The 22,065-nt window shown below is 34.9% G+C and overlaps 1 protein-coding gene across 6 annotated transcripts in view; it reads left to right on the top strand.

Annotated features, from left to right (window-relative positions):
• Window positions 1-22,065, top strand: part of UNC13C (unc-13 homolog C) — a 614,642-nt gene that overhangs the window by 138,530 nt on the left and 454,047 nt on the right. For all 6 annotated transcript variants that reach the window (XM_058737680.1, XM_058737682.1, XM_058737681.1 and 3 more), the window contains exons 7-8: window positions 15,027-15,049; window positions 15,624-15,688. In XM_058737680.1, the coding sequence (XP_058593663.1) occupies window positions 15,027-15,049; window positions 15,624-15,688 (88 nt within the window). The remainder of the gene's footprint in view (window positions 1-15,026; window positions 15,050-15,623; window positions 15,689-22,065) is intronic.

Genomic DNA, 22,065 nt, shown 5'->3' with positions numbered 1-22,065 from the left:
GTGTGTCTTAAAGACGTTGTCCTGAGTTAAGATTTTTTAATCTTATGCTTTATATTTAAATGCATGGTTAATTTTGAGATAATTTTTGCATAAAATGTGAGGTTTAGGTTGAGAATGGTGTTTTTGCTCGTAAATATCCAGTTACTCGAGGATCTGTTGTTGAAAAGTCTATCCTCTGGTAAGTTGCTTTTACATCCTTGTGGGAAAAAAAAGAGTTGTGTGGATCTTTAACTGGGTTCTCTATTTTGTTGCATTGATCAATATTTCATTCTATCGACTGATACCACACAATCTTAACTGTAAAATAAGTCTTGAAAAAATATATATATAACTGGAGACAATTGGCATTTTGGTGTCTCAAGGCTTCCAATTCATGGTATACCTTTGCATGTATTAATATTTTGCTTACTCTCATCACTGTAGGGTGGGGATTTAAGTTTCTGACAATAACTGGATTTGTTTACTTTTCCTTTCAGTAACATCAGCTTTTGCCCCACATGCTTTGAAGCTCTGCATTTTCTTAATATTTTTTAGATTGTTATATCTTCCTGGTGGTGGATTTACTTTTATATTCTTATACAGTGTGTGTCTGTTAGTGTTGTTTTGTTTTGTTTTTGCTCTGAAGTCTATGTTGTCAGATGTTAGTTTATCTACTACTGTATTCTTTTGGTCGTTTGTATAGTATATCTTTTTCCATTTATTTACTTTTAGCCTGCCTCTATCATTATATTTGAATTGAATTCCTAAGCATGTAGTTAGGTCATGGTGTTTTTTTATCCATTCTATTGAGTTTTTTATTTGATACATTTATTTTTTTAGTTTATGTACTTTGAGAGACAGTGCACACAAATGGGGGAGGGGCAGTGAGAGAGGGAGAGAACAAGAATCCCAAGTAGGCTCTGTGCTGTCAGTGCAGAGGCCAACACAGGGATCAGTCCCACAAACTGTGAGATTGTGACCTGAGCTGAAATCAAGTCAGATGCTTAACCAACTGAGCAACCTTGGTGCCCTGTCTATTTGATAAATTTAGATCATTTACATTTAATACAATTATTAATTTTTTTAATGTTTATTTGTTTATTTTTGAGAGAGAGCATGCCATGCACAAGCAGGGGAGGGGCAGAGAGAGAGAGAGACAGATGACCCAAAGTGGGCTCAGTGCTGACAGCAAGAGAGACTGATATGGGGCTTGAACTCATGAACTGTGAGATCATGACCTCAGCCATAGTCATACACTCAACTGACTGAACCACCCAGGTACCCCTGATGCAATTATTGATAAGGCTTAAATGTGCCACTTTATTCTTTGTCTTCTGTTTGTTTTCTTTGGTTTCATTCTCTAACTTTTCTGCATTTCTGTAGGTTACTTGTAAATATTAAATTTTTGAGTGTATTTCTTTATATAGATTTTTTAGTGGCTGCTCTAGGTATTGAATTATGTTTAAGTTTTTTATTGCTTCCTTAAAACATTGCCACAAACACAAATTTTTATCTTAAAATTCTGAAAGTGAAAGGTCTGTTATAGGTTTGCTGGAATAAAGTTAAGGTATCAGTACAGCTATATTCCTTTCTGGAGGCTTAGGAAAGAATCTGTTTCAATTACTTTTCCAGCTTTTAGATGTACTTATACATTTTTTTTAGCTCATAAAGGTTTAGCTCTATTTTCAAAACCAGTGACTCCGTATTGAGCTTTATAATACTGAATCACTCTGACCTCACTCTTCTACCTACCTCTTCCATATTAAGGGTCTTTCTGATTACATTGCATCCACCAGATAACTCTTCATAATATTTCAATATTATGGTCAGTTGATTAGCAAACTTAATTCTATCTACAACTTTAATTTCCCTTTTCCATGTTAAGTAATAAATTAAGTTTCCAAGAACTGTAACATGGCTGTCTCTGGGGGCCATTAATTTGCCTAATACACATTATATACATATACAATTGATCAAGTTGGTTGCTGTATACATTTTACCAATTAAAGTGAAATGCAGAAAGCTTATCTAACACTATTTCCCTTTATTACCTCACATTTAAAGTAAAATTGCCTTAAATATTTCCTCTGTATACAACCCAATCAGATAGTGTTAAAATTTTTATTTCATCCATCAAACATAATGCAGAAAACTCAAGAGGAAAAGGAAAGCATATTACATACACCCACAGTTTTGCACTTATCCTTCATTTTCCTTTCTGGATGTTTCAAGATTTCTTCTTTTGTCATTTCCTTTCTGTTGAGAAATATATTTTAGCCATTCATTTAAAGTGAGTTGGCTTGTTATAAAGTCTCATATTTTTCCTTCATCTGAGAATGTCTTGATTTCCACTTAATTCCTAAAGATATATTTGCCCTGAATATGGAATCTTGGGTTGATCATTTTCTTCTCTCAATGTTTGAAAAGTGTTCTTCCATCTCTTTCTGCCCCTGTGGTTTCTACTAAGAAATCCTTTCTTATTCAAACTGTTTATTCCCTATGGATCATGTACCACTGCTCTCAGTGCCTTTAACATTTTTTCTTTGCTCTTGGCTTTCAGGAGTTCGTGATGTGTCTTGACATGAATTTTTCATTTTGTCCTGTTTATGGTTTGCTCAGCTTATTCTGCAGATTTGTGTTTTAATTTTTGCCAAACTTGGAGAAATTTTTAGTCATCTTTTTTATTGAATACATTTTCAGCTCTGTTATGGTCTGAAAGTTGGTGTCCTCTCAAAATTAAAATGTTGAAGCTCTAAGTCCTAATGTGATTGTATTTGAAAGTGGGGCCTTTGAGAGTTAATTAGGTTTTGATGCGGTACTGAGGATATGGCCCAATGGTGGGATCAGTGTTCTTATCAGAATAGGAAGAAAGGTCACACCTCACTCTGTCATGTGAAGATACAGTAAGAAGGTGGACCTCTGCAAGCCAGGAAGAGAGCCCTTATCAAGAATAAAATTTTATAGCACCTTGATCCTGGGCTTTCCACTCTCCAGAACTCTGAGAAGTAAATGTCTTTTGCTTAAGCTACTCACTCTGTGGTATTTTGTTATAGCAGTTTGAGTAGACTCAGAATTCTATTCCTCTTTCTGTTTTTTTCTGGAACTCCAATGAGATGAATATTATCTTTATATGTATATTTTTTCCAGAATTATGTATGTCCCTAAAACTTTTCTCAGGCTCTGTAGTTCAGACTGTATAATTTCTACTGTTTTATATTCAGGTTCGTTAATTTTTCTCTCAAGTGGATGTTGAGTCTATCCACTTAGTAATATTTCAGTTGCTGTATTTTTTATTTCTAAAATTTCCATTTTTTATATATTTGATTTCTTTGAGACTATCTACTCCTTCAGTAAAACTTGCTATTGATTGGTTCCAGACATATTTATAATTGTTGAAACATTTCTTATTAGCTGCTTTAAAATTTTTGTCAGATATTTCTAACATCTGTGTTATCACATTGGCATCTGTTGTTTTTATTCATTCAGTTAGAGGTACCTCACATGACAAGTGATTTTAATATGGACATTTGGGTGTTATGTTGTATGACTTTGGGTCTTACTTAAATCTTGTATTTTATCTTGTCTGACAGTGCTCCAATTTTTGAGAACTAGACTCCTTTCTTCTAGGTGGAGATGAGGTTTTCTACTTCATTTACATAGATACTGAGGAGGGGGAACTTTTTTGTTCCTGCTGTGGGCATGACAGGGTGTTGAGGCTTCCCACTGGGTTTCTGCTGATACCACCCTAGCTTAGATGGGAACAGGTGTCTAATTGCTTCTTCCTATGTAGACACCACTGACATCGAGTGGGTGACTTTATTATGGCTGAGCAGTGATGAAAGTCCTGACTTTCCACTAGACCTCTTCTAATACCACTCCATTGAGGAGGGAAAGGGTGCCTCATAACTACTTAGGTAGGGGAGAAGTTGAGGCTGTTGTTGGTGTGATTTCCAACTCTCTAATTTGGCCTTCTCTGAAAGCACTTCAGCCAATATGGGGGACTGGAGTACCTCTTTACAGCCTGGCAAGTGTAGATGTCTAAGCACTCCTTTTGACCTTCACTGACAGTGGAAATGGGGGCCACAGATTTTTTTGTGTGTGTGGTGTTTGGCTAGAGTGGGTTAATTATTGTCAAAAGGTCTGTCTTGCTGGCCTGTCCCTATCTTGGTTTCCCTGTTAGAATAGGCTTTCCTTTAAACCTTTCATGTCTGCACCATTGATATCCTTGGGTTGCCGTGTTTGGAAGCAAACAGAACATCCATCACTGTATTCTACTTTGAGGCCACAGTCACTGGCCAGTATGTCTTCTACCCAAACTTCAGAGCTTTATATGTGTTTATGTGATATAATATGTCCTAAGATTTTCGTTGTATTTAGTGGAAATAATAGGGAAAGTAAGTCTATCCATTTTTTTTTCTGGAAGCAAAAGTCTGATAGATTTTTATATTGTTAAAGCACTATTTTATTTTGGGGATAAACCCAATTTGGGTAAATGTGTACACCCATGCTGGATCAAATGCAAAAGTTTTTTTAGGATTTTTTTTATGAGCTCTCCTATATCATACTGATATATAATCTTATTTTGTACTATCCTTTTCTGATTTTAATAGCAAGCTTATACTAGCTTTGGAAAATGTACATTTTTTCCTGTTTACATCCTATGTGTTCATTTTACTTCTCTAGTCAAATTTATATATAATTGGTATTATCTCTTTCATACAGACTTGATAAAACTTTAAAAAATCATCTGGCATTCTTCTGCGGGGCTATTTTCCTATTGATTAAAGTTCTTTAGGAATAGTTTTAGTTTTCTATATTTTTGTATAAATGTTAGTAATATCCTTTAGAAATTTTATACTTTGTTAATGCTTTTAGAAAATTACCTTCAGGTTTTAGCAATTATTTACTTGAAGAGGTTTATAGCATACTTTTAAATTTTTAAAATTTTCCACTGAATCTTCAGTTAATACCCTTTTTACATAATGATATTTTTCATATATACGTTCCCTCTTTTTAACCATTCTTGCTAAAGAATTGTACTTCGGTTTGATGCTTTAAAGAAGTGTTCTTCTTTCATAACTTTTTTGAGTATACTTCATAATTTTACATCAGTTTCAGGTGTACAACATAGTGATTGAACAACTCTCTATACTATGCTCAGCACAAGAATAGCTACCATCTGTCACCATACAATGCTATGAAAACATCATTAAATATATTCCCTATGCCATATGTTTTATTCCCATAACTTAGGCATTCCATGACTGGAATCCTGTATCAGCTACTCTCCTTCATTCATATTCCCCATCCCCTCACCTTTCTCTCTTCTGGAAACCATCAGTTTGCTCTCTGTATTTATAGGTCTGATTCTGCTTTCTGTTCATTTGTGTGTGTGTGTGTGTGTGTGTGTGTGTGTGTGTGTGTGTGTGTGTGTGTGTGTTAGATTCTACATAAGATGAAATCATATTTCTCTTTCTTAGGCTAATTTGTTTCACTTAGACCCTCTAGGTCCATCTTTGTTGTCACAAATGACAATGTCTCATCCTATTTTATGGCTGAGTAATATTCCTGTGTGTGTGTGTGTGTGTGTGTGTGTGTGTGTGTGTGTGAATATCTTTGTCCATTCATGTGTCTATGGGCACTTCAGTTGTCTATATTATTCTAAATAATACTGCAGTAAACATAAGGATGCATATATCTTCTCATTTTCTTGTGGTAAACACCTAGAGGTAGAATTACTAACTCATATGGTACTTTAAATTTTTTGAGGAATTTCTGTACTGTTTTCCCCAGCAGCTGTACCAGTTTACATTCCCACCAATAGTACTCAAGGGTTCCTTTTTTTTCACATCCTCACCAACACTTGTTATCTCTTGTCTCTTTGATTCTGGCATAAAATACACACATACATCAATGGAACAGAATAGAGAGCTCAAAAGTAAACCCATGCCTACATGGTCAATCTATGGCTAAGGAAGCAAGAATATATCATTGGAAAAAGACAGTCTCTTCAAAAAATGGTATTGGGAAAACTGGACAGCTGCATGAAAAATAATGAACCTGAACCACTTTCTCACACCATACAAAAAAAGAAAAAAAAAATTCAAAATGGATTAAAAACCTAAACGTGAGGCCCGAAACCATAAAACTCCTAGAAGAGAACACAGGCAGTAATTTCTTTGACATTAGCCATAGTAGCATTTTTTTTAGATCTGTATCTTAAGACCAGGGAAACCAAAGCAAATATAAATTAATGGGACTACATCAAAATAAAAAGCTTTTGCACAGCAAAGGAAACCATCAGCAAAACACAAACATAGCCTACTAAATGGGGAGAAGATATTTGCAAGTTATATGTCTGGTAAGGGTTAATATCCAAAAAATATAAAGAACTTCTATAATTAGGGGTGTCTGAGTGGCTCAGTCGGTTAAGCATCCAACTTCGGCTCAGGTTATGATCTCATGGTTTGTGAGTTTGAACTTTGTGTTGGGCTCTCTACTGTCAGCACAAGCTTGCTTGGATCCTCTGTGTCCCCCTCTCTCTTGTACTTCCCCTGCTTGATTACTCACTCACTTCCTCAAAACTAAACATTAAAAAAATTCTTAAATTCAACACCAAAAAAAGTCCAATTAAAAAATGGGCAGAGGACCTGAAAGACATTTCTTCAAAGCAAGGTATACAGATGGCCAACAACACATGAAAAGATGCTCAGCATCACTAATGATCAAGGAAATGCAAGTCAAAGCCACAATGAGATAGCATTTCACACTTTTAATATTTTTCAGAAACAATTTTACAAAATTAATTTGCATCTTTATTATCCTGATTTTTATTCTATGATTCTTGTTTGTACCTTCTTGAATTGAATTTTTATCTTGTCTATTTTAATTTTTAAATTATATTTAAAACATTTAAGGCTGTGAACTTCCTTTTAAAACAGATTTATCTCAGAAGTTAATATTCATCTACATGTATGTGTAGATGTATGTTTAATATTAGTTTAGGTATAAATATTTCATAATTTCCACTGTTTCTGTTTTTCCTACCCATATCATATTAGGGAATGTTTATGTCTCCATAGTTTTTTGTTGCTGGTGGTGGTGGTTTTAAGTTGCCAACCCGCTGTTGATTTCTTATTTAATTGCTCTTGATGATACCACTTTTATAGAATATATTGAGGTTTCTTTTGTGGCCAGATGCATTATCAGTCTTTAATAGTATTTAATGTGAAAAGAGAAAACATATTGCAGTTTGATGGGAATTCTGAACCCACACTTGGTATTGGCCTGAGGTATCTTTAATGACGAGTAAACTTTTTCCATTTATGTTTTTAGGTAGATGGAAAATTTCCTCATTGTTTCTCCATTCACCTAGTGTTTATCTCATACATTTACATTCTAAGTGTTGACATTGTGTTAACTCACTCTTTTATTCAGGTAGCTCTAAAAGTTTTAGCTTTGGGGCATCTGGGTGGCTCAGTCAGTTAAGCATCTGACTTTGGCTCAGGTCTTGATCTCATGGTTGGTGGCTTCATGGCTTCAAGTCTCGCATCAGGCTCTGTGCTGACAGCGCAGAGCCTGGAGCCTGCTTCAAGTTCTGTGTCTCCCCCTCTCTCTGCCCCGCCCCTGTTTGTGCTCTCTGAAAACTAAATATTAAAAATATTTTTAAATTATAAAAAAATAAAAGTTTTAGCTTTATTTGTGCACAGATTATGCAGTGTGGGTTTACCATAGTTCTATAGTTCTATGAGAAATGGTGATATTTATCTTTATTTTCAAATATTCTATCCATATTCCCTAGCACAGTGCCTAGCATGTAGGGGTCACTGGATCAATATTTGCTGAATAAATAAATAAATTGTTCCAGTGCTCCTGAGAGCAATTTTGGCCTTGACTTCATTCACCATTAATTTTGAGTTGCTACTTCATATGTGGTGATTGGGAGATTTTGTTTGTTTTTGTTTTAAGCTTAGGTTTTAAAGTTTTGTAAATAATATTTTGAGTATAGTTGACACATAGTGTTACATTATTTTCAGGTATACAACATATTAAAATTACTATATAGTTGTGGTACCTGGCTGGCGTAGTTGGTGAAATATGTGACTCTTGATCTCAGGGTCCTGAGTTCAAGCCCCATGTTGGGTGTAGAGATGACTTTAAAAAATTGTTACATAGCATTTGTGCATGTGTGTAGAATTGTGGTATAGGTGGGCCAGAGAGCAGACTCCTTCTCATATCATCTTATTCTGCCTTATTGTCCAGAGGACTGGCCTAGATTTTTAAAGAACCAAATAAAATTCTGATCATGTCACATGTCAGTGTCTTGCTTGAAAACAATCTGTGACTGTACATTACAATTTGAGTATAATTTAAATTGCTTAATGGAATATATCAAGATTTTTATGCAATAAATCCTATCCATCTATGCTTTATTTCTTATAATTCTTTACTTTCACACTCCCACGTTTCAGTTCCTAATGCCCCACAGTCCTTAAAGCTTCAAAGCCTCTGCAAAACTTTTTCCCTCTAAGAATGCCTTCATTCAACTGACAAACACCATTCTAAATCATTATCCCCATGAATTGTTTACAAGCCCAATGTCCTCTCTGGCTGCAGAGTTTGATCTTTTCTTCATGCTCCCATATCAACATGTTCATATCTTTCATATATCCTTAACATAGCATGTTCTTGTTGTGACTCAGTTTTTCAGGTTATGCCCCCTGCCGCCAGCCCCTAACTGAACAAAAAAAGTGTATGAGACATGAATGTGAATCTCTCACTCAGCACCCCTTCCATTATATCCAGAATTGCACCTGAAATGAGAGCCAGAACAAAGGATTTCCTCTGCTCTGGCAAGATCTAATGAATATTGATAGCCTCACAAGACAGTTGCCAAGATTCAATAAAAGAGCAGATAAAGTGCTCTGCAGAATATCTAGCACATAGTAAGTACTCTGTAAAGGTTAATGACAACTCAGCAAGCCCCTAATTACAATATAGGTTTTTCTCTGGACGGTTCAGCTCCCATCTCATGACTTTCAGGCATAGTATACATGTTTTAAAAGTCATGTATTTTGATATGCTGGCAAATAATGCAAGCCTGTTTCCAAAGTGAATAGTGAACAATATTATCACTAGTGGGTGATTTACATTATCCTTGAAGGCTCTGAGGGCAAAGAAGGACGTTGGAACAAAGAGTTTAGGAAAATTGCTAAGCTAGCTAGGCCTCCAGAACTCAGATTCTTGATACATTTTGAAATCTCTTATATTCAAATTTTCTTCAAAAAGTGTCATATAACAAGGATAAAATACCAAGAGAGAAAACACGATTTTTACTTTTATTCTAAATTGTGAAATAATTATAAATATCTCAAATTTAGGTGGTAGATATTAATATTTTTGGTGATAATTGGCGAGTAAATATTTCTTGTTAAACTGAAAATAAATTACACATAGAGAAACAAAATCATAGAATTTAGAGCTAGAAGCTTTAGCTACATACTGGGCAAACCCCTTTATTTCATCTACATATGAAGGGAAAGTGAATGCTCAGGAGGTCATATGTTGACTTAAGTCACATTTAAATTCCCTTCTCAGGGGTGTTCACATGAGAAACGGTGGTGGGTTTAGTAGTCAGGAGGCACACTTAAATTAGGGATTTTCCTATAAGCTTAAGATTTATATTTTTTTAGGTTCCTATGCAGCGTGGTTGAACACAAGAGCGATATTCACCTAGTAAATATTTTATAAGTTTAAAATTTCTTAAAATAACTAGTTCATGGAATATTGAGACATTAAAAACTGTACAGTCACTGGAACTTCACTGATATCCTATTTATAGAGGAGGTTTCATTATAAAGTAGATGGATGCATTGTGGCCTTAGGTTAACATCATTAAGTCACTAAAGTACAAAATGACCTTGTTGTGGCAATGATGAGACTTTTGAGACAAGAAGCATTGGGAGCACCCTTATAAGAAGTATCCAGCATGTAATAACAGAATTTGTTTGTTACATTTTTTTGTATGTTTTTGTAATTACAGAGGTTTGATCAGACTAAGCAAAAACAACTACATGTGTAACAAAAGACAACTGGCAGGGAACAAAGCTATTCTTAGAGTGTATGGGTATACTGATAAAAATACATAACATGTATAATTAATATTTACTTATATATGATGTATATTATACCTGTATTATACATGTATATATGTATATACACCATAAACATTTCCTATATTTTTATATAGTATTTTAAATGTGTTTATTTTAATGGTCTCAAATTACTGAATCAAGGTCAGAGAACATTATTTTCAACCCATATTTCTGTACTTGATCATGTATGTTTTTCCAATTTGTAAATAATAAAAGAATACAGATCTTTACACATTAATTTTTTCTTTATGACTTAAAGTTATATTAGTTTGCTAGGACTGAATTAACAAAGTACCATAAACCAAGTGACTTAGGACGACAGAAATCTGTTGTCTCACAGCTCTGGAAGCTGGATGTCTGAGATCAAGGTATGCTGAGACGGCAATGCTCCCTGTGAAAATGCTAGTCAAGGGTGTGTCCAGCCTCTCCCCAGTGTCTGTTCGATAGTTCCTTGGCTTGTAGCAGCAGAGCTGCGATCTTCAGATGGCATTTGTCTTGTGTGTGCACCTGTCTCCAAATGTTTTTTTTGTTTTCAATTTTTTTAAATGTTTGTTTATTTTTGAGAGAGGCAGAATGTGAGAGGGGGAGGGGCAGAGAGAAAGGGAGACACAGAATCTGAAGCAGGCTCCAGGCTCTGAGCCATCAGCACAGAGCCAGCCGGGTGCGGGGCTCGAACCCACAAACCGTGAGATCATGACCTGAGCCGAAGTCGGACACTTAAGTGACTGAGCCACCCAGGTGCCCCCAAATGTAAGACCCCAGTCATATTGGATTGGGAACAACCCTACTCCAGTATGATGATTTTATCTTAACTAATGATAGCTGTAACAATTGTATTTCCAAAGAAGTCTACATTCTGAGGTACTGTGGGTTAGGACCTTAACATATGAATTTGGGGGTGGGGGCATAATCCATAACAAAAATAATTTTTTGAGCATCAACTGAAAAAAAGTTCTCTTCAAAACAGAGTCTACTGTTAGACATCGCTAAAATTTTTCTAAAAATTCTATTAGTTTTCACTATCATCAACCATGCATCACTATTAGATTAATGACCACCAACCGTCTTTGGTATTATTTTTAATACCATTAAAATATTCTGATCTTTAGTAATTTTATAATCTGAAGCATAGTTTTAATAAGTTTATCATTGTTCATGCATTCTACTTTGTGAATCATCCATTCACATTCTTGACCAGTTTGGGGGGATATTAGGCTCAAATTTTTAGAGACCTGTAAGAGTTCTTTATATTCTGAACATACTAACATGTGTTTTTAGTAAATACATTTCATTTTCTTTTTGGTTTTATTTTTTTTAATGTTTACTTTGAGAGAGAGCATGCAAGCACTAGCAGGGAGGGGCAGAGACAGAGGTGGAGAGAATACCAAGCAGGCTCCACACTCAGCATAGAGCCCCATGTGGGGTTTGATCTCACGAACCATGAGATCATGACTGGAGCCAAAATCAAGATCCAGTCAGATGCTTAACTGACCAAGCCACCCAGGAACCCCTCTTTTTGTTTTTATATACAAAAATACTAAATAAGCATAACAAAGCCTCTAACTGTAAATGTATCTTCTCATTCCTAGGGTTAGTTAATATTCTTTTCCAGTTTTACTTATTTACTTATTTAATATATCTGTAACTTCATGGGCTATGTGTAAGATAAGGATATAAATAAATAATACAGATATTTGACCTATGTTCTAAGTGTCATTTATTGACCAGTATGTCTCTTTGCCTTTGATAACAATCCATCCTTCCTTATTTGTTGAACTCTTAGGTACAAGGGTCTGTTACTTAGCTAATTTTGTTGAACTTCTTCATCTATTTTGCCAGGACAATAATGCTTTAATTAGCATAGATCTTTAATATTCTTCCAGATTTTCCTCTTAATTCTCCTTTTAAAAAGTCTTATGTATTTTGACTTATTAATCCAGTTATACTTGAAATACTTTTTTTTTTTTGAGAGAGAGGCGGGGAGAGGGTGCGCACACATGTGTGCCAATGAGTGGGGTGAGAGGCAGAGGGAAATAGAGAATTTTAAGCAGGCTCCACGCCCCCTGAGCCAAAATCAAGAGTCAGACACTTAACCGAGTCACTTAGGCACCCCCGTACTTGAAATATTAATTCTATAACAACTTGCTGTTAGGATTTTAACTATAATATCTTATAAATCTGTTATAAAAGAATTTATCTTTTCTCTATCCAGGAAGATGAAATACATTTTATTTGGAGTTTTAGGTACTTCCATAATGTATTGTAGTTTGTTTAAGGTTGTTCACTCCATGTTCAGCAAACATTTATTGGTGTCTACTATATTTCAGAAAGTAGTAGAAACTAGAAACAGAAGGTTAAAAATAGATAAAATCAAGGAACTTGTATCTATTAGGATTGCTGGTAAGGAAACTGACAAAAGATAAGGGTTAGCCAGGAGGAGTGCAGCATGCAGTGCTCATTCACACAGCCATGGATCCTTGATATGTTACAATTTTCCAGGAGAGAGTGTTAAGCTTTAAGTGAGTTTTGCAGGCTGACAGACAGCTAGGTGAAGGGGAGCACCTGTCTTAAGGGAAGGAAATGGAACATACAAAGGCACACAGATTTAAAAGAGCATGGCATAAAGATGAAGTGACAGGAATTTAATTATGGCCAAAGTGCAGTATGTGAATGAGGACTCATGAGCCTGCAGTAGATGTATATCTGTTTTCTCTGGTTTGGGCATTGTGTAACATTGGTGGGTTTAATGAGGGATGGGAAGTGATGTGATTTTATCTGTATTTAGAAAGATTTCAAAGGGGATGGTATGGCAGGAGGACAAGAAAGGAGTAGGAGTGAGCAAAAAAGTTTTGTTGGTAATTAATAAAAATATGTATTCAATGAAGGAATGAATGAAACACTGAAGAATGAATGAAGAAGTTGAAATGTATTAGATTTAACAGCTGAAGAATAATTGATGACTCTAATATTACCATGACTCAGTGGAATGGTTGATGTACAAGTCCGTTATTAATAGGAGACAATGTCAAAGTTATGAGTATTTGAAATCAGATCTCATGTCATTATTTATCAAGCTAATTACTGGGAGTTTGTAGAAAATAACTTATTTTTGTTTACATGTTGGTTAAATGTTCACTTTGCTACCTGTTTTAGTTTGCTACCTGTTTGCTTCACTTTGCTACCTGTTAATAGTTTTCCAGGTGATTTGTCTTTTGGGTTTAAAATTATAATGCCTGAAAGTAACAACTTTGTGTCCTGCCTTATAACATTTACATTGTTTAATTTTGCTTAAATTGGTCTGCTTTTAGTATTGATCAGAATTTCAAGAAATAAGTTAAAATGATGGTTGTGGACATTTTTCTTTTTCTTTTAATGATAATGGGAATGACCTAATATTTCACACTTAAGATTATGTCTCTGGAAATAAATTTTTTTAACATATTAAATTCAAATAAGATTCATTCCAATATGATTTATGTTTAAAATTTTTGAAATTTTATGACAGAACTTTTTGGTACTTATTGAAATGTAGATGTATATTTTCTGACCAGTTGATATCTCATATTAAATTAGTTATTCTATGATTTAAAATTATGCTTGTGACAGTTTCCATGGATATGGTATATTATTTTTACTTAATGCTGAATTTTCTATATTGTATGCATTATCTTAAAATGTTGATGGCTATTCATAAGATGGGTTTTTTACTACTTGTGCTGTTATCTTGTTTTATAGTCAAAGATCTAACTCTGAGGTTTGTGAAATATCTAAAATACTGCACACAAATAGTTACAATAATCAAGCCATACGTAATTAGTCAAGAAAACAAATGCATTTCAGATTTTTATCAATAAAAGTTGTCAATGAGCTACACGACCTAGATAAATCTTTATATTGCTGGGGCTCATCCATAAAAAAGAAAGGTTTTGACTACATGAACCCCAAGGACATTCTAGCTCTAGATTTCTGCCAACTTGTATTTGTTGAGAAGTTCTTGCTTCATGCTAATAAGCAAAAATTAATAAGTTTAAGAGCAATATTACTGTGTGAGATAGAAATGGACCATGCCATGATGACTCTGGCAGATTCAGACTTGAGTTAAAAACAGAAAGAGTCCATTGTTCGTCTCCTTGGGCCCAAGAGGAATGCTGACCCTTCGATGTCTCTTAAATTGCACTGGAGAACTGTGGCCCGTCCACCCCTCTCTGTTTTGTTCAATTTACCTGGAACATGGGATTTAAAGGGCAGCAGATAGGGGGTCAGGAGCCCTCGATTTGTGTCCCACTTCTGCCATTGACTCGCTTTGTGATCTTAATCATGTCAGTTAACTGCTTTGGGCATCAGTTCTTTTATTTGCAAAGTGGAGTATATCTGTTAACTCTTGAGCTCTATGACAAGCCATAAATAAATAATCCTTTACTAAGACCTAATTAATTTATGTAGTCATCTGAGGTTGACATTCACATATTTTGATCTCAATTGATTGAACATTATTTGTAGGCCAATAGGCAAAGTAATTCATGACTTTTTGCAGAGTTGGGTCTAGACTCTAGACTCCAGAGAATTTGGTAGTTTGCCCAATGTGCTTAGTAAGTGGCAGAGCACTTCTGAAGACTTCTGATTCAACAGCGTTCTTTTCTCTATATGACACATTGTCTCATTAAATCCTGTAATCACTCTTCGATACTTTTCAAGCATTTGGGCACATTTTTCAGCTCTTTCAAATAAGAGGATGAACTATCCTTTTTCCCTCCAGGTTCAGCCTTGCAATTCTGTTTTGTTTATGGTTTTAAACAATGTAAAATAGTAACACTTTATTCATGTATATGTTTAAATGATTTCTTAAAGTACTCTGTCTAACATTTATTCCTTCTTTTCCTGATTCTCTTTCAGATAGCAGTTCTGTGGATGAAAAGGTTTTAAATCATACTTTTTCTTCTCTCCTGAGGGATCTTGTCTTTTGTACATGTTTGTTTGTGACATATTAGACCTATTTTGGTTCCTCTGTTTTAGTTGTGAAATGTGCATGTTATCCCAGCTTTCCATCCTTTGGTTGTCCTTTAAGTGTGCCCCCAATATGTTGCATTTATGAAGAGGTTACACCTTGCCAGCTGCGCTTACTTAGCTTATACTTGCCAACCTAGGGGTCTGCTACGGTCAAACTCAGCATCTGTTCTCAAGTCTGGCTAATCATGATCTCCCTGACTGATTCATGTTCACTGCACATAGCAAGTTTTAAGGGCAAAGAGTATTAGTAATATGTTTTCCTGGACTGTGCCAGTGCTTTTGTTGAAATGCTGACAGCTAATTTCAAAACCTCCACTCACAAAAACATAGTAGCTTTGACTTGGAGCTGACCCTGCTTAGCATCTGTCATACTAGGTGTTACATGTCTAGTGCAGTTGACGCGTGTCCCAAATTCATGTGTGTGCAGCTATAGTATGCTAAATGTTTCTTTCTCTTTTGTGTTTCTCTTGTTTTTCATTTAAGGCTCGAATAGTAAGTGGCAATGATTTGGAGGCTGCCAAATTCTCTGGACTCCAGGCGATTGGTGGGTGAGTACATTCATAATCTTCTTAATTCATTCCATTTATCAATGGTACTTGGCTGTGCTCTTGCCATAAGCATATTGAATGCAGGCTGTTGCATGATGGTATAGTTAACTAGCTTTACTATTGTTTTCTTGTTTCACAAAAAGGTAGCTTTTATAGTTTGTTTTTAATGGGTAGATGTGTGTGCATATATGTAATTATACTTAAATGTGTCTATATATAAAGAAGGTCAAAATGACCTAAATGGATTAGCTATTAATGTTATCACTCTATACACAAATATAAACACATAATTTTATGTAAATGAGTTTACAGTAATACAATTAAGACTATATTTTGATCTGCTTGTTTGCAGTTAATGAAATGTGCATGAATATGTCAATACGTAGATGAATGTAAACTTTTTTACTTTTTATAGTTACTTCATGGTTGGATGGAAATATTTAAGATTTAATCACAAAATAATGTATGCATTGTATTTTGCATGTAAAATACTCAAAAAACAAAGGATCTTCTTTAATGCCTATAGCTAGCTACACATTGCTATCAGTTTGGCACGTAGGTTCACAGGCATTTTTCTGATGCTTGCATACATGTTTATGTTCCTATAGAATAAGTTAGTGTATTTCTGTACATGCAACATAAACTAAGCCATTCTACATAGAAATAAACACTAATTTAGTCATGACATTTTAGCAATTATTGTTACAATTCTTTCCTATATAACGACTGATCTGATCCTTAAGATGGCCCTGTGAGGTAAGTACTAATTTGACCATCATACAGATTAGGGAATTGTTGTATGAAACAATTGTAAAAATCGTTTCCCTCCATACAGCTACTGAGCAGCAAAATGAGTATCCAAACCCAGCTAGTCTAGTTTTAGAATCTGTGACCTTATTTAATAGGCTATTCTGTCTCTGCAACTTGGGGTTCTTTCCCCTGCTTTTCTCTTTTCCATATAAAAGCATGTCTTGGAAAACTTTCCACTTCATTATTTCTAAGTGATGCAAATATTTCAAAACATTACTAGACTATTTATTCATCTTCTGTTAATAGATTTTCAAGAATATTTCTAGGTTCCAGTATTGCAAATGATACAACAGCAAATACATTAGATTTTTAAGTGATATTATCGACCAAAGCTTATGCACAGTATAGACATATAGAAAGATAGATTCATTTTAAAAGTTTTGACCTTTGAACATATGTGTGTATGTGTGAACATATGTGTGTGCCCCATGGGGCACCTGGGTGGCTCAGTTAAGTGTCCTACTCTTGATTTCAGCTCAGGTCATGATCCCAGGGTTGTGGAATTGAGCCCCATCAGGCTCTGTGCTGACACTGTAGAGCATGCTTGGGATTCTTTCCCTCCATCTCTCTCTGCCCCTCCCCTGCACTTACTCATTCTCTCTCTCTCTTTCTTTCTTTCTCTCTAAATTAATAGTAAAGAATACACGAACATATGTATGTATGATAGAAATATAAGCAAATTTTAGATACATGTATTAAGGTTTTTCAGGCAAAGAAATAGTTTTATGGTTAGGTTTCATAATACTTTCACTCTTTAAGTATATCCACATGTTACTTGATTTAAATTAAACATGTAAAATTTAAAATTTTAAATATGGAGCTCCTGAAAAATAACATATATCACATATAGTTGGATTTTTTTCAAAAGTCTGATGTTTGTCAAATAATAAGTCATATCTTAATTACTTAATTTTATGTGTATAAACTCTTCAATGTTCTTTAAATATGTGAAGAACTACTCACATCCCTATTGCAATGTCACAATGGTTTAAATGCATTAGGAAACCAGCTGCAATGAAAGATCACTATGGATGATTCTTAGAAAATTTAAGTAATAAATGGATGACTTTCTCTCCCCTACCCCACACATATGGACTCTTTAAGTTTACTAGAAAGTGATAACTTGGCAAAATGAAAGTTTATCTTAGAAAATAATTAAGATGAATTCCAATTTGATTACAAAATCATGTATATCATGATCTTGGAGACTTATCTGACTATTTGATCTAGAGTTTCTGTAACTCCTCCTTGCTTGTGGCATCCAATACTTGATAACATCTTGCCTTCCTAACTCATTGCTGAATATGGAGTTTTATCAATGTCAAAGCAACAGTTAATCTAAACCCTTGTTGTAAGTGCAAGCTGTGTAAATGGTTACCTAAAACAGATTATCTTGGCATTTTGAATTCCCTTCCATTTCATTTTTCCAGAAATTTCTTTTCAAAGGGTTCCCAAAAGATTTTAGTGTTATGATGATAAGGGAAAGGGGTGATAATTTTCAGTAATCAAGAGAATCTGCCATTATCTGAATGCTTATTTCCTCTTCAAGAACCCAAAGAGTACATTTAAGTATGGCCTTCAATGACAATCTCTTTTAACAGGATTTACTTATTTTACTTATTCTATAAATATTTTAAAATACACTTTTTGTAGAATGAAACATTACTACAATTATTATAAATATTACAACTTCTTTTGTCCTGGAAAACAGATGAGAGCTGACTTTCAGAATGGAGTCCCTGCTTCATGATAACTCTCCATCCCTCACTCTTGTACTTTCAACATTCCTAACAGTTTAGAGCCAAACCGCATTGATCCTTCCCTCCCCTTTCTCAGGTGCTAATGAAGGAATGATGTATGCACTGAAACCAGATCATTGTTAACCTGCTGCTCTGATCTCTGTTTATCTCTCTGTACATCTCATGTCAATGTTCCTAGAAAATACATGGCAAACTTGACTCCATTTTACCTATCTTAATCAAAATAAAATATAGACAGGCTCTGGCAAAAGAATTAGAGAGAGAGAGAGAGAGAGAGAGAGAGAGAGAGAGAGAGAAACGATCCAGAAGAAACGAAAAGAGAAATCTGGAAAAATGCATGTTTCGGTGATGGTGTTAAATTTAACAGTTTACTTATCTCAGTGATTTTAAAAGAATTTGTTAACTTTTTTCATACATGTACACTAAGAGTCATACTAGAAGCACACCTCAAGATGTTAGAAGTACAAGAGCTTTTAGGGGGAAAAACACCTCCCAGTTAAAGTGGAGAGACAGCAAGAGTAGATGAAAAAAGCCTTTGGACCATGACATGGGTCTGACTTCTGTGAGAGGAGATGGGGAAGGAATAATTGGGCATAAAAAGCTTTAAACTGACAAATGAGGCTACAAAAAAAGTGCCAGACCAATAGGGAGTCTGAGATAAAAGATACACTGTTAGAAGAGTCCCACGTTGTGCATATGTGACCCTGTGCAGACTTATTATCTCCACCATGTCCAGTCATTGGTTTGGATCAGCTTGGTGAGTGTGGCCTTGGGATGAATGCTTTAGTGGATTCTGGAAGTGTGGTGGCTGAAGGCGGTCATCCAACTACACTTTTCTCAGAAGATCTACCCTGAGGAATTTTGTGTGACTCATGTCCATGGCTACTCAGCTTTGATAAGTCATATTGATGAAAGTACTTTAATAAATGATAGTGAATGAAATCAAACAAGCACCTTCTCCAAATATAAATCACTTTTCAAAATTAGAATTATACTCCTTTGGTTTTATGGTTGCATAAAACTTAAGTTCACCGTTCACTGGACTTTGGTAGTCACAGTTACATTGTTTGCAAGATGAGCATTGCAAAGCTTTTATATATTATCTTTTTAGTCTTAAGGTACTAAACTGTCTGCACCAGAGTCCATAAAACAGTGGTGAGAATGAGGGGAAAGACAGTTTGGGAGGGGAGATTCTGATCTTCTTTGTTTGTTTTCTTCTCTAGTTATCCAAATTTTCTGCAGGATAGCTCTCATGAAAGTTCCTCAAAAGTTTGTAAAGGACGGTTTATTCCCTGTTATGGTTCTGAACCACACTATAGCTACCTTTCCAAACTCTAGGAATCTGGTGATGACTTGGAAACCACTACCAGGATTATTGAAACTTGGCAGGAAATAGTTGATCTCGAGAGAGGTGAGAAAAAGAGATTATTGAAATGTAGGATACTAAGAGATGGCCAAATAGAAAAAGACAAACTTCCATTTTGACCTCACTCTCCAAGAGGTACAATTGAAGAAAAAAGTTGTCTGTGTATTTGTGTGTGTGTGTGTGTGTGTGGGGGGGTACATATGCATGTATAACAATACTTGCTGAGATTTTGAAGGTAGTTCAATTATTGCCATGAATGAATAATGTGGTGAGTATGCGCAAGCAATTATCAGCCAATGTTCTGAATAATTTCTTTGCTTTTAAACTTACCTTGATTAAAATAGTGATTTTTGTTATTGTTAAAAAATCTGACATGAGTTAGGTTGTACAAGATGTGGATACAGTTGGTTTAATATACTCTTGATATTTGTCATACTTCTGACATTGCTTTTGTATTTCTCCCTAAAGTTGGAGAGGCCATATGCTGTCCTCATGAACTATTTCCCACACCTAGTCTTGACCTTTATGTTTGGTCAGTGCCTAAAATTATTTAAGATGGAAGCTAAGGTTGTTCTTAGTCTCTAGAGACTCTTAATTAATCTTTTCTAATAGGAGAAGTCTCCTCTTGGGTGGCTGAGAATTTGATTTATTTCCCATCTAGTCTATAAATGAGATTTGCCCTTATTTCCTCAGTTAACTTCCTTATTTTGCAAAGAAAGGCTCACAAATTCTCCTAAACCTAGAAAATTTCTGTTTCTATTTCTATAATCCCTTCCTTGGGTCAGTGGTTCATGCTACACAAATATTCTTGCCTGCTTTGAACCGTGTTTGCAAAGTATTAAGAAAATGACAGGCTCCACATAAGTTTGGCTCAATAACAGTGGCAGGTTACTCTTTGCAGGGAAATGGGAGCCTTTGTCTTTCTTTTACTCTGCAGATAGTTGTTTTTATGTAAGAGTTCCTTTCCCTCCAAGGGCATCAGTGCAGAAGGAGTTCACTATAGATTTAGGAAAAAATAAATTTGGATTAGAGCATATTAATTGTTATAAGAGCTATCAGATGCAGTCAGGTCTGCATTCTTAATTCATTATTGAATAGCAATTCAAATCATCATGCTCATAATTTTTGCAACTTTTAAATTCATATTGCCATTAATCTAGGTTTGATCCTCAATACCTTTTACCTAGGTGAATACAAACTGATCTTCCTTCATTAATTGCTCTACATTAAGTTCAATCTATACACTGTTAAAGATTAATCTTCTTAAAGCACAGTCCTTTCTACTTAAATATGTTTAATGGCTCCTTATTTCTGCAGTGTAGAGTATGGATCTTTCTTCATGGCTTTGAATATCTTGATTTCTATTTCTTCTTGATTTCTATTTCTTTATAATAAGGAATTCTTAGTCTCCCTTTTTTGTTCCTATTTGTGTCACTCCCATGGTACATAAGAATTTAATTTCATAAATTAACAAAACATGTATCTTTCAATCTGATTTTAAACTCTTTAAAGACATAGAGTTGGTGTTTTTCACTTAGGTTTTCCTCCCTAAAGCTTCTGATAGTGCCTTGACCATATGAGGACCTCACTCATAAATTAATATTGTTTTAGATTGTCAGTTTCTTCAATAAGTTGGTTAGAATTCTTTCATAAAAGATTCCAGGTCTGCTGCATTTTAGGAAAAAAATTCTAAAACAATCATGGATTCATGATGAGACATATATGAAAAGTAGTGGTAGTATTAAAAACAGCTGGATCCACCCCCACCCCACCCCACCACCAACTGAGTGTTTCTAAATCCCTACAGGCAAAACAAAATCAAGGATCTTTTCTCACACTAGATTTAACCCCAATTGATCAGAGGCCAATTTGCTTTTGATCTTGAATCCTTGTTTCTCTACTTGGGAGAAACATGTGAAAGTTGTGTTGAATGAATCCATAAAAATATTACTCTATTCATGCTTAGACATAAAATTTACCTTTTTATTCTCCCATCTGAAAACCCTAGCACTTTAGAATACCCTAGATATAAATTCACAGTGTATTAAAATTTCCCTTTAATCAGTTCCATTATTACTTCAAGAAAGACACCTTTTGTAATTAATAATTGAATGACCCTTTTCACCTTGCTCTTTATAAAAGTAATAAAAGGAGTTGTCTTGCTTAATCCATTAAAGGTTGAATAAAACCTGGCATCTTTTAGCTGATGTCAGATGCACTCAAGTCACAGGATAGTTATATCAGCCAGAAAAGAATCTACTGTGAGGCTAGGGCAAGTCTCAGCCCTTTCATAGACCCTTGATGGTACCAGGCCCACTAGACCTCAGCACTCTGCCTACAGTCCTCCTGCAAACACTTTATATCTTTAATACAAAGGGTTGGCCTAGATAAAGAGCCTCTTAATTGAGAAAGGTGGCAGCAATAAGACCACCAACTTTTGA

This window comes from Neofelis nebulosa, chromosome 7 (assembly GCF_028018385.1).
Source record: "Neofelis nebulosa isolate mNeoNeb1 chromosome 7, mNeoNeb1.pri, whole genome shotgun sequence".
In the NCBI taxonomy this organism is placed as follows: domain Eukaryota; kingdom Metazoa; phylum Chordata; class Mammalia; order Carnivora; family Felidae; genus Neofelis; species Neofelis nebulosa.
This window is presented reverse-complemented; position numbering and strand designations above follow the sequence as displayed.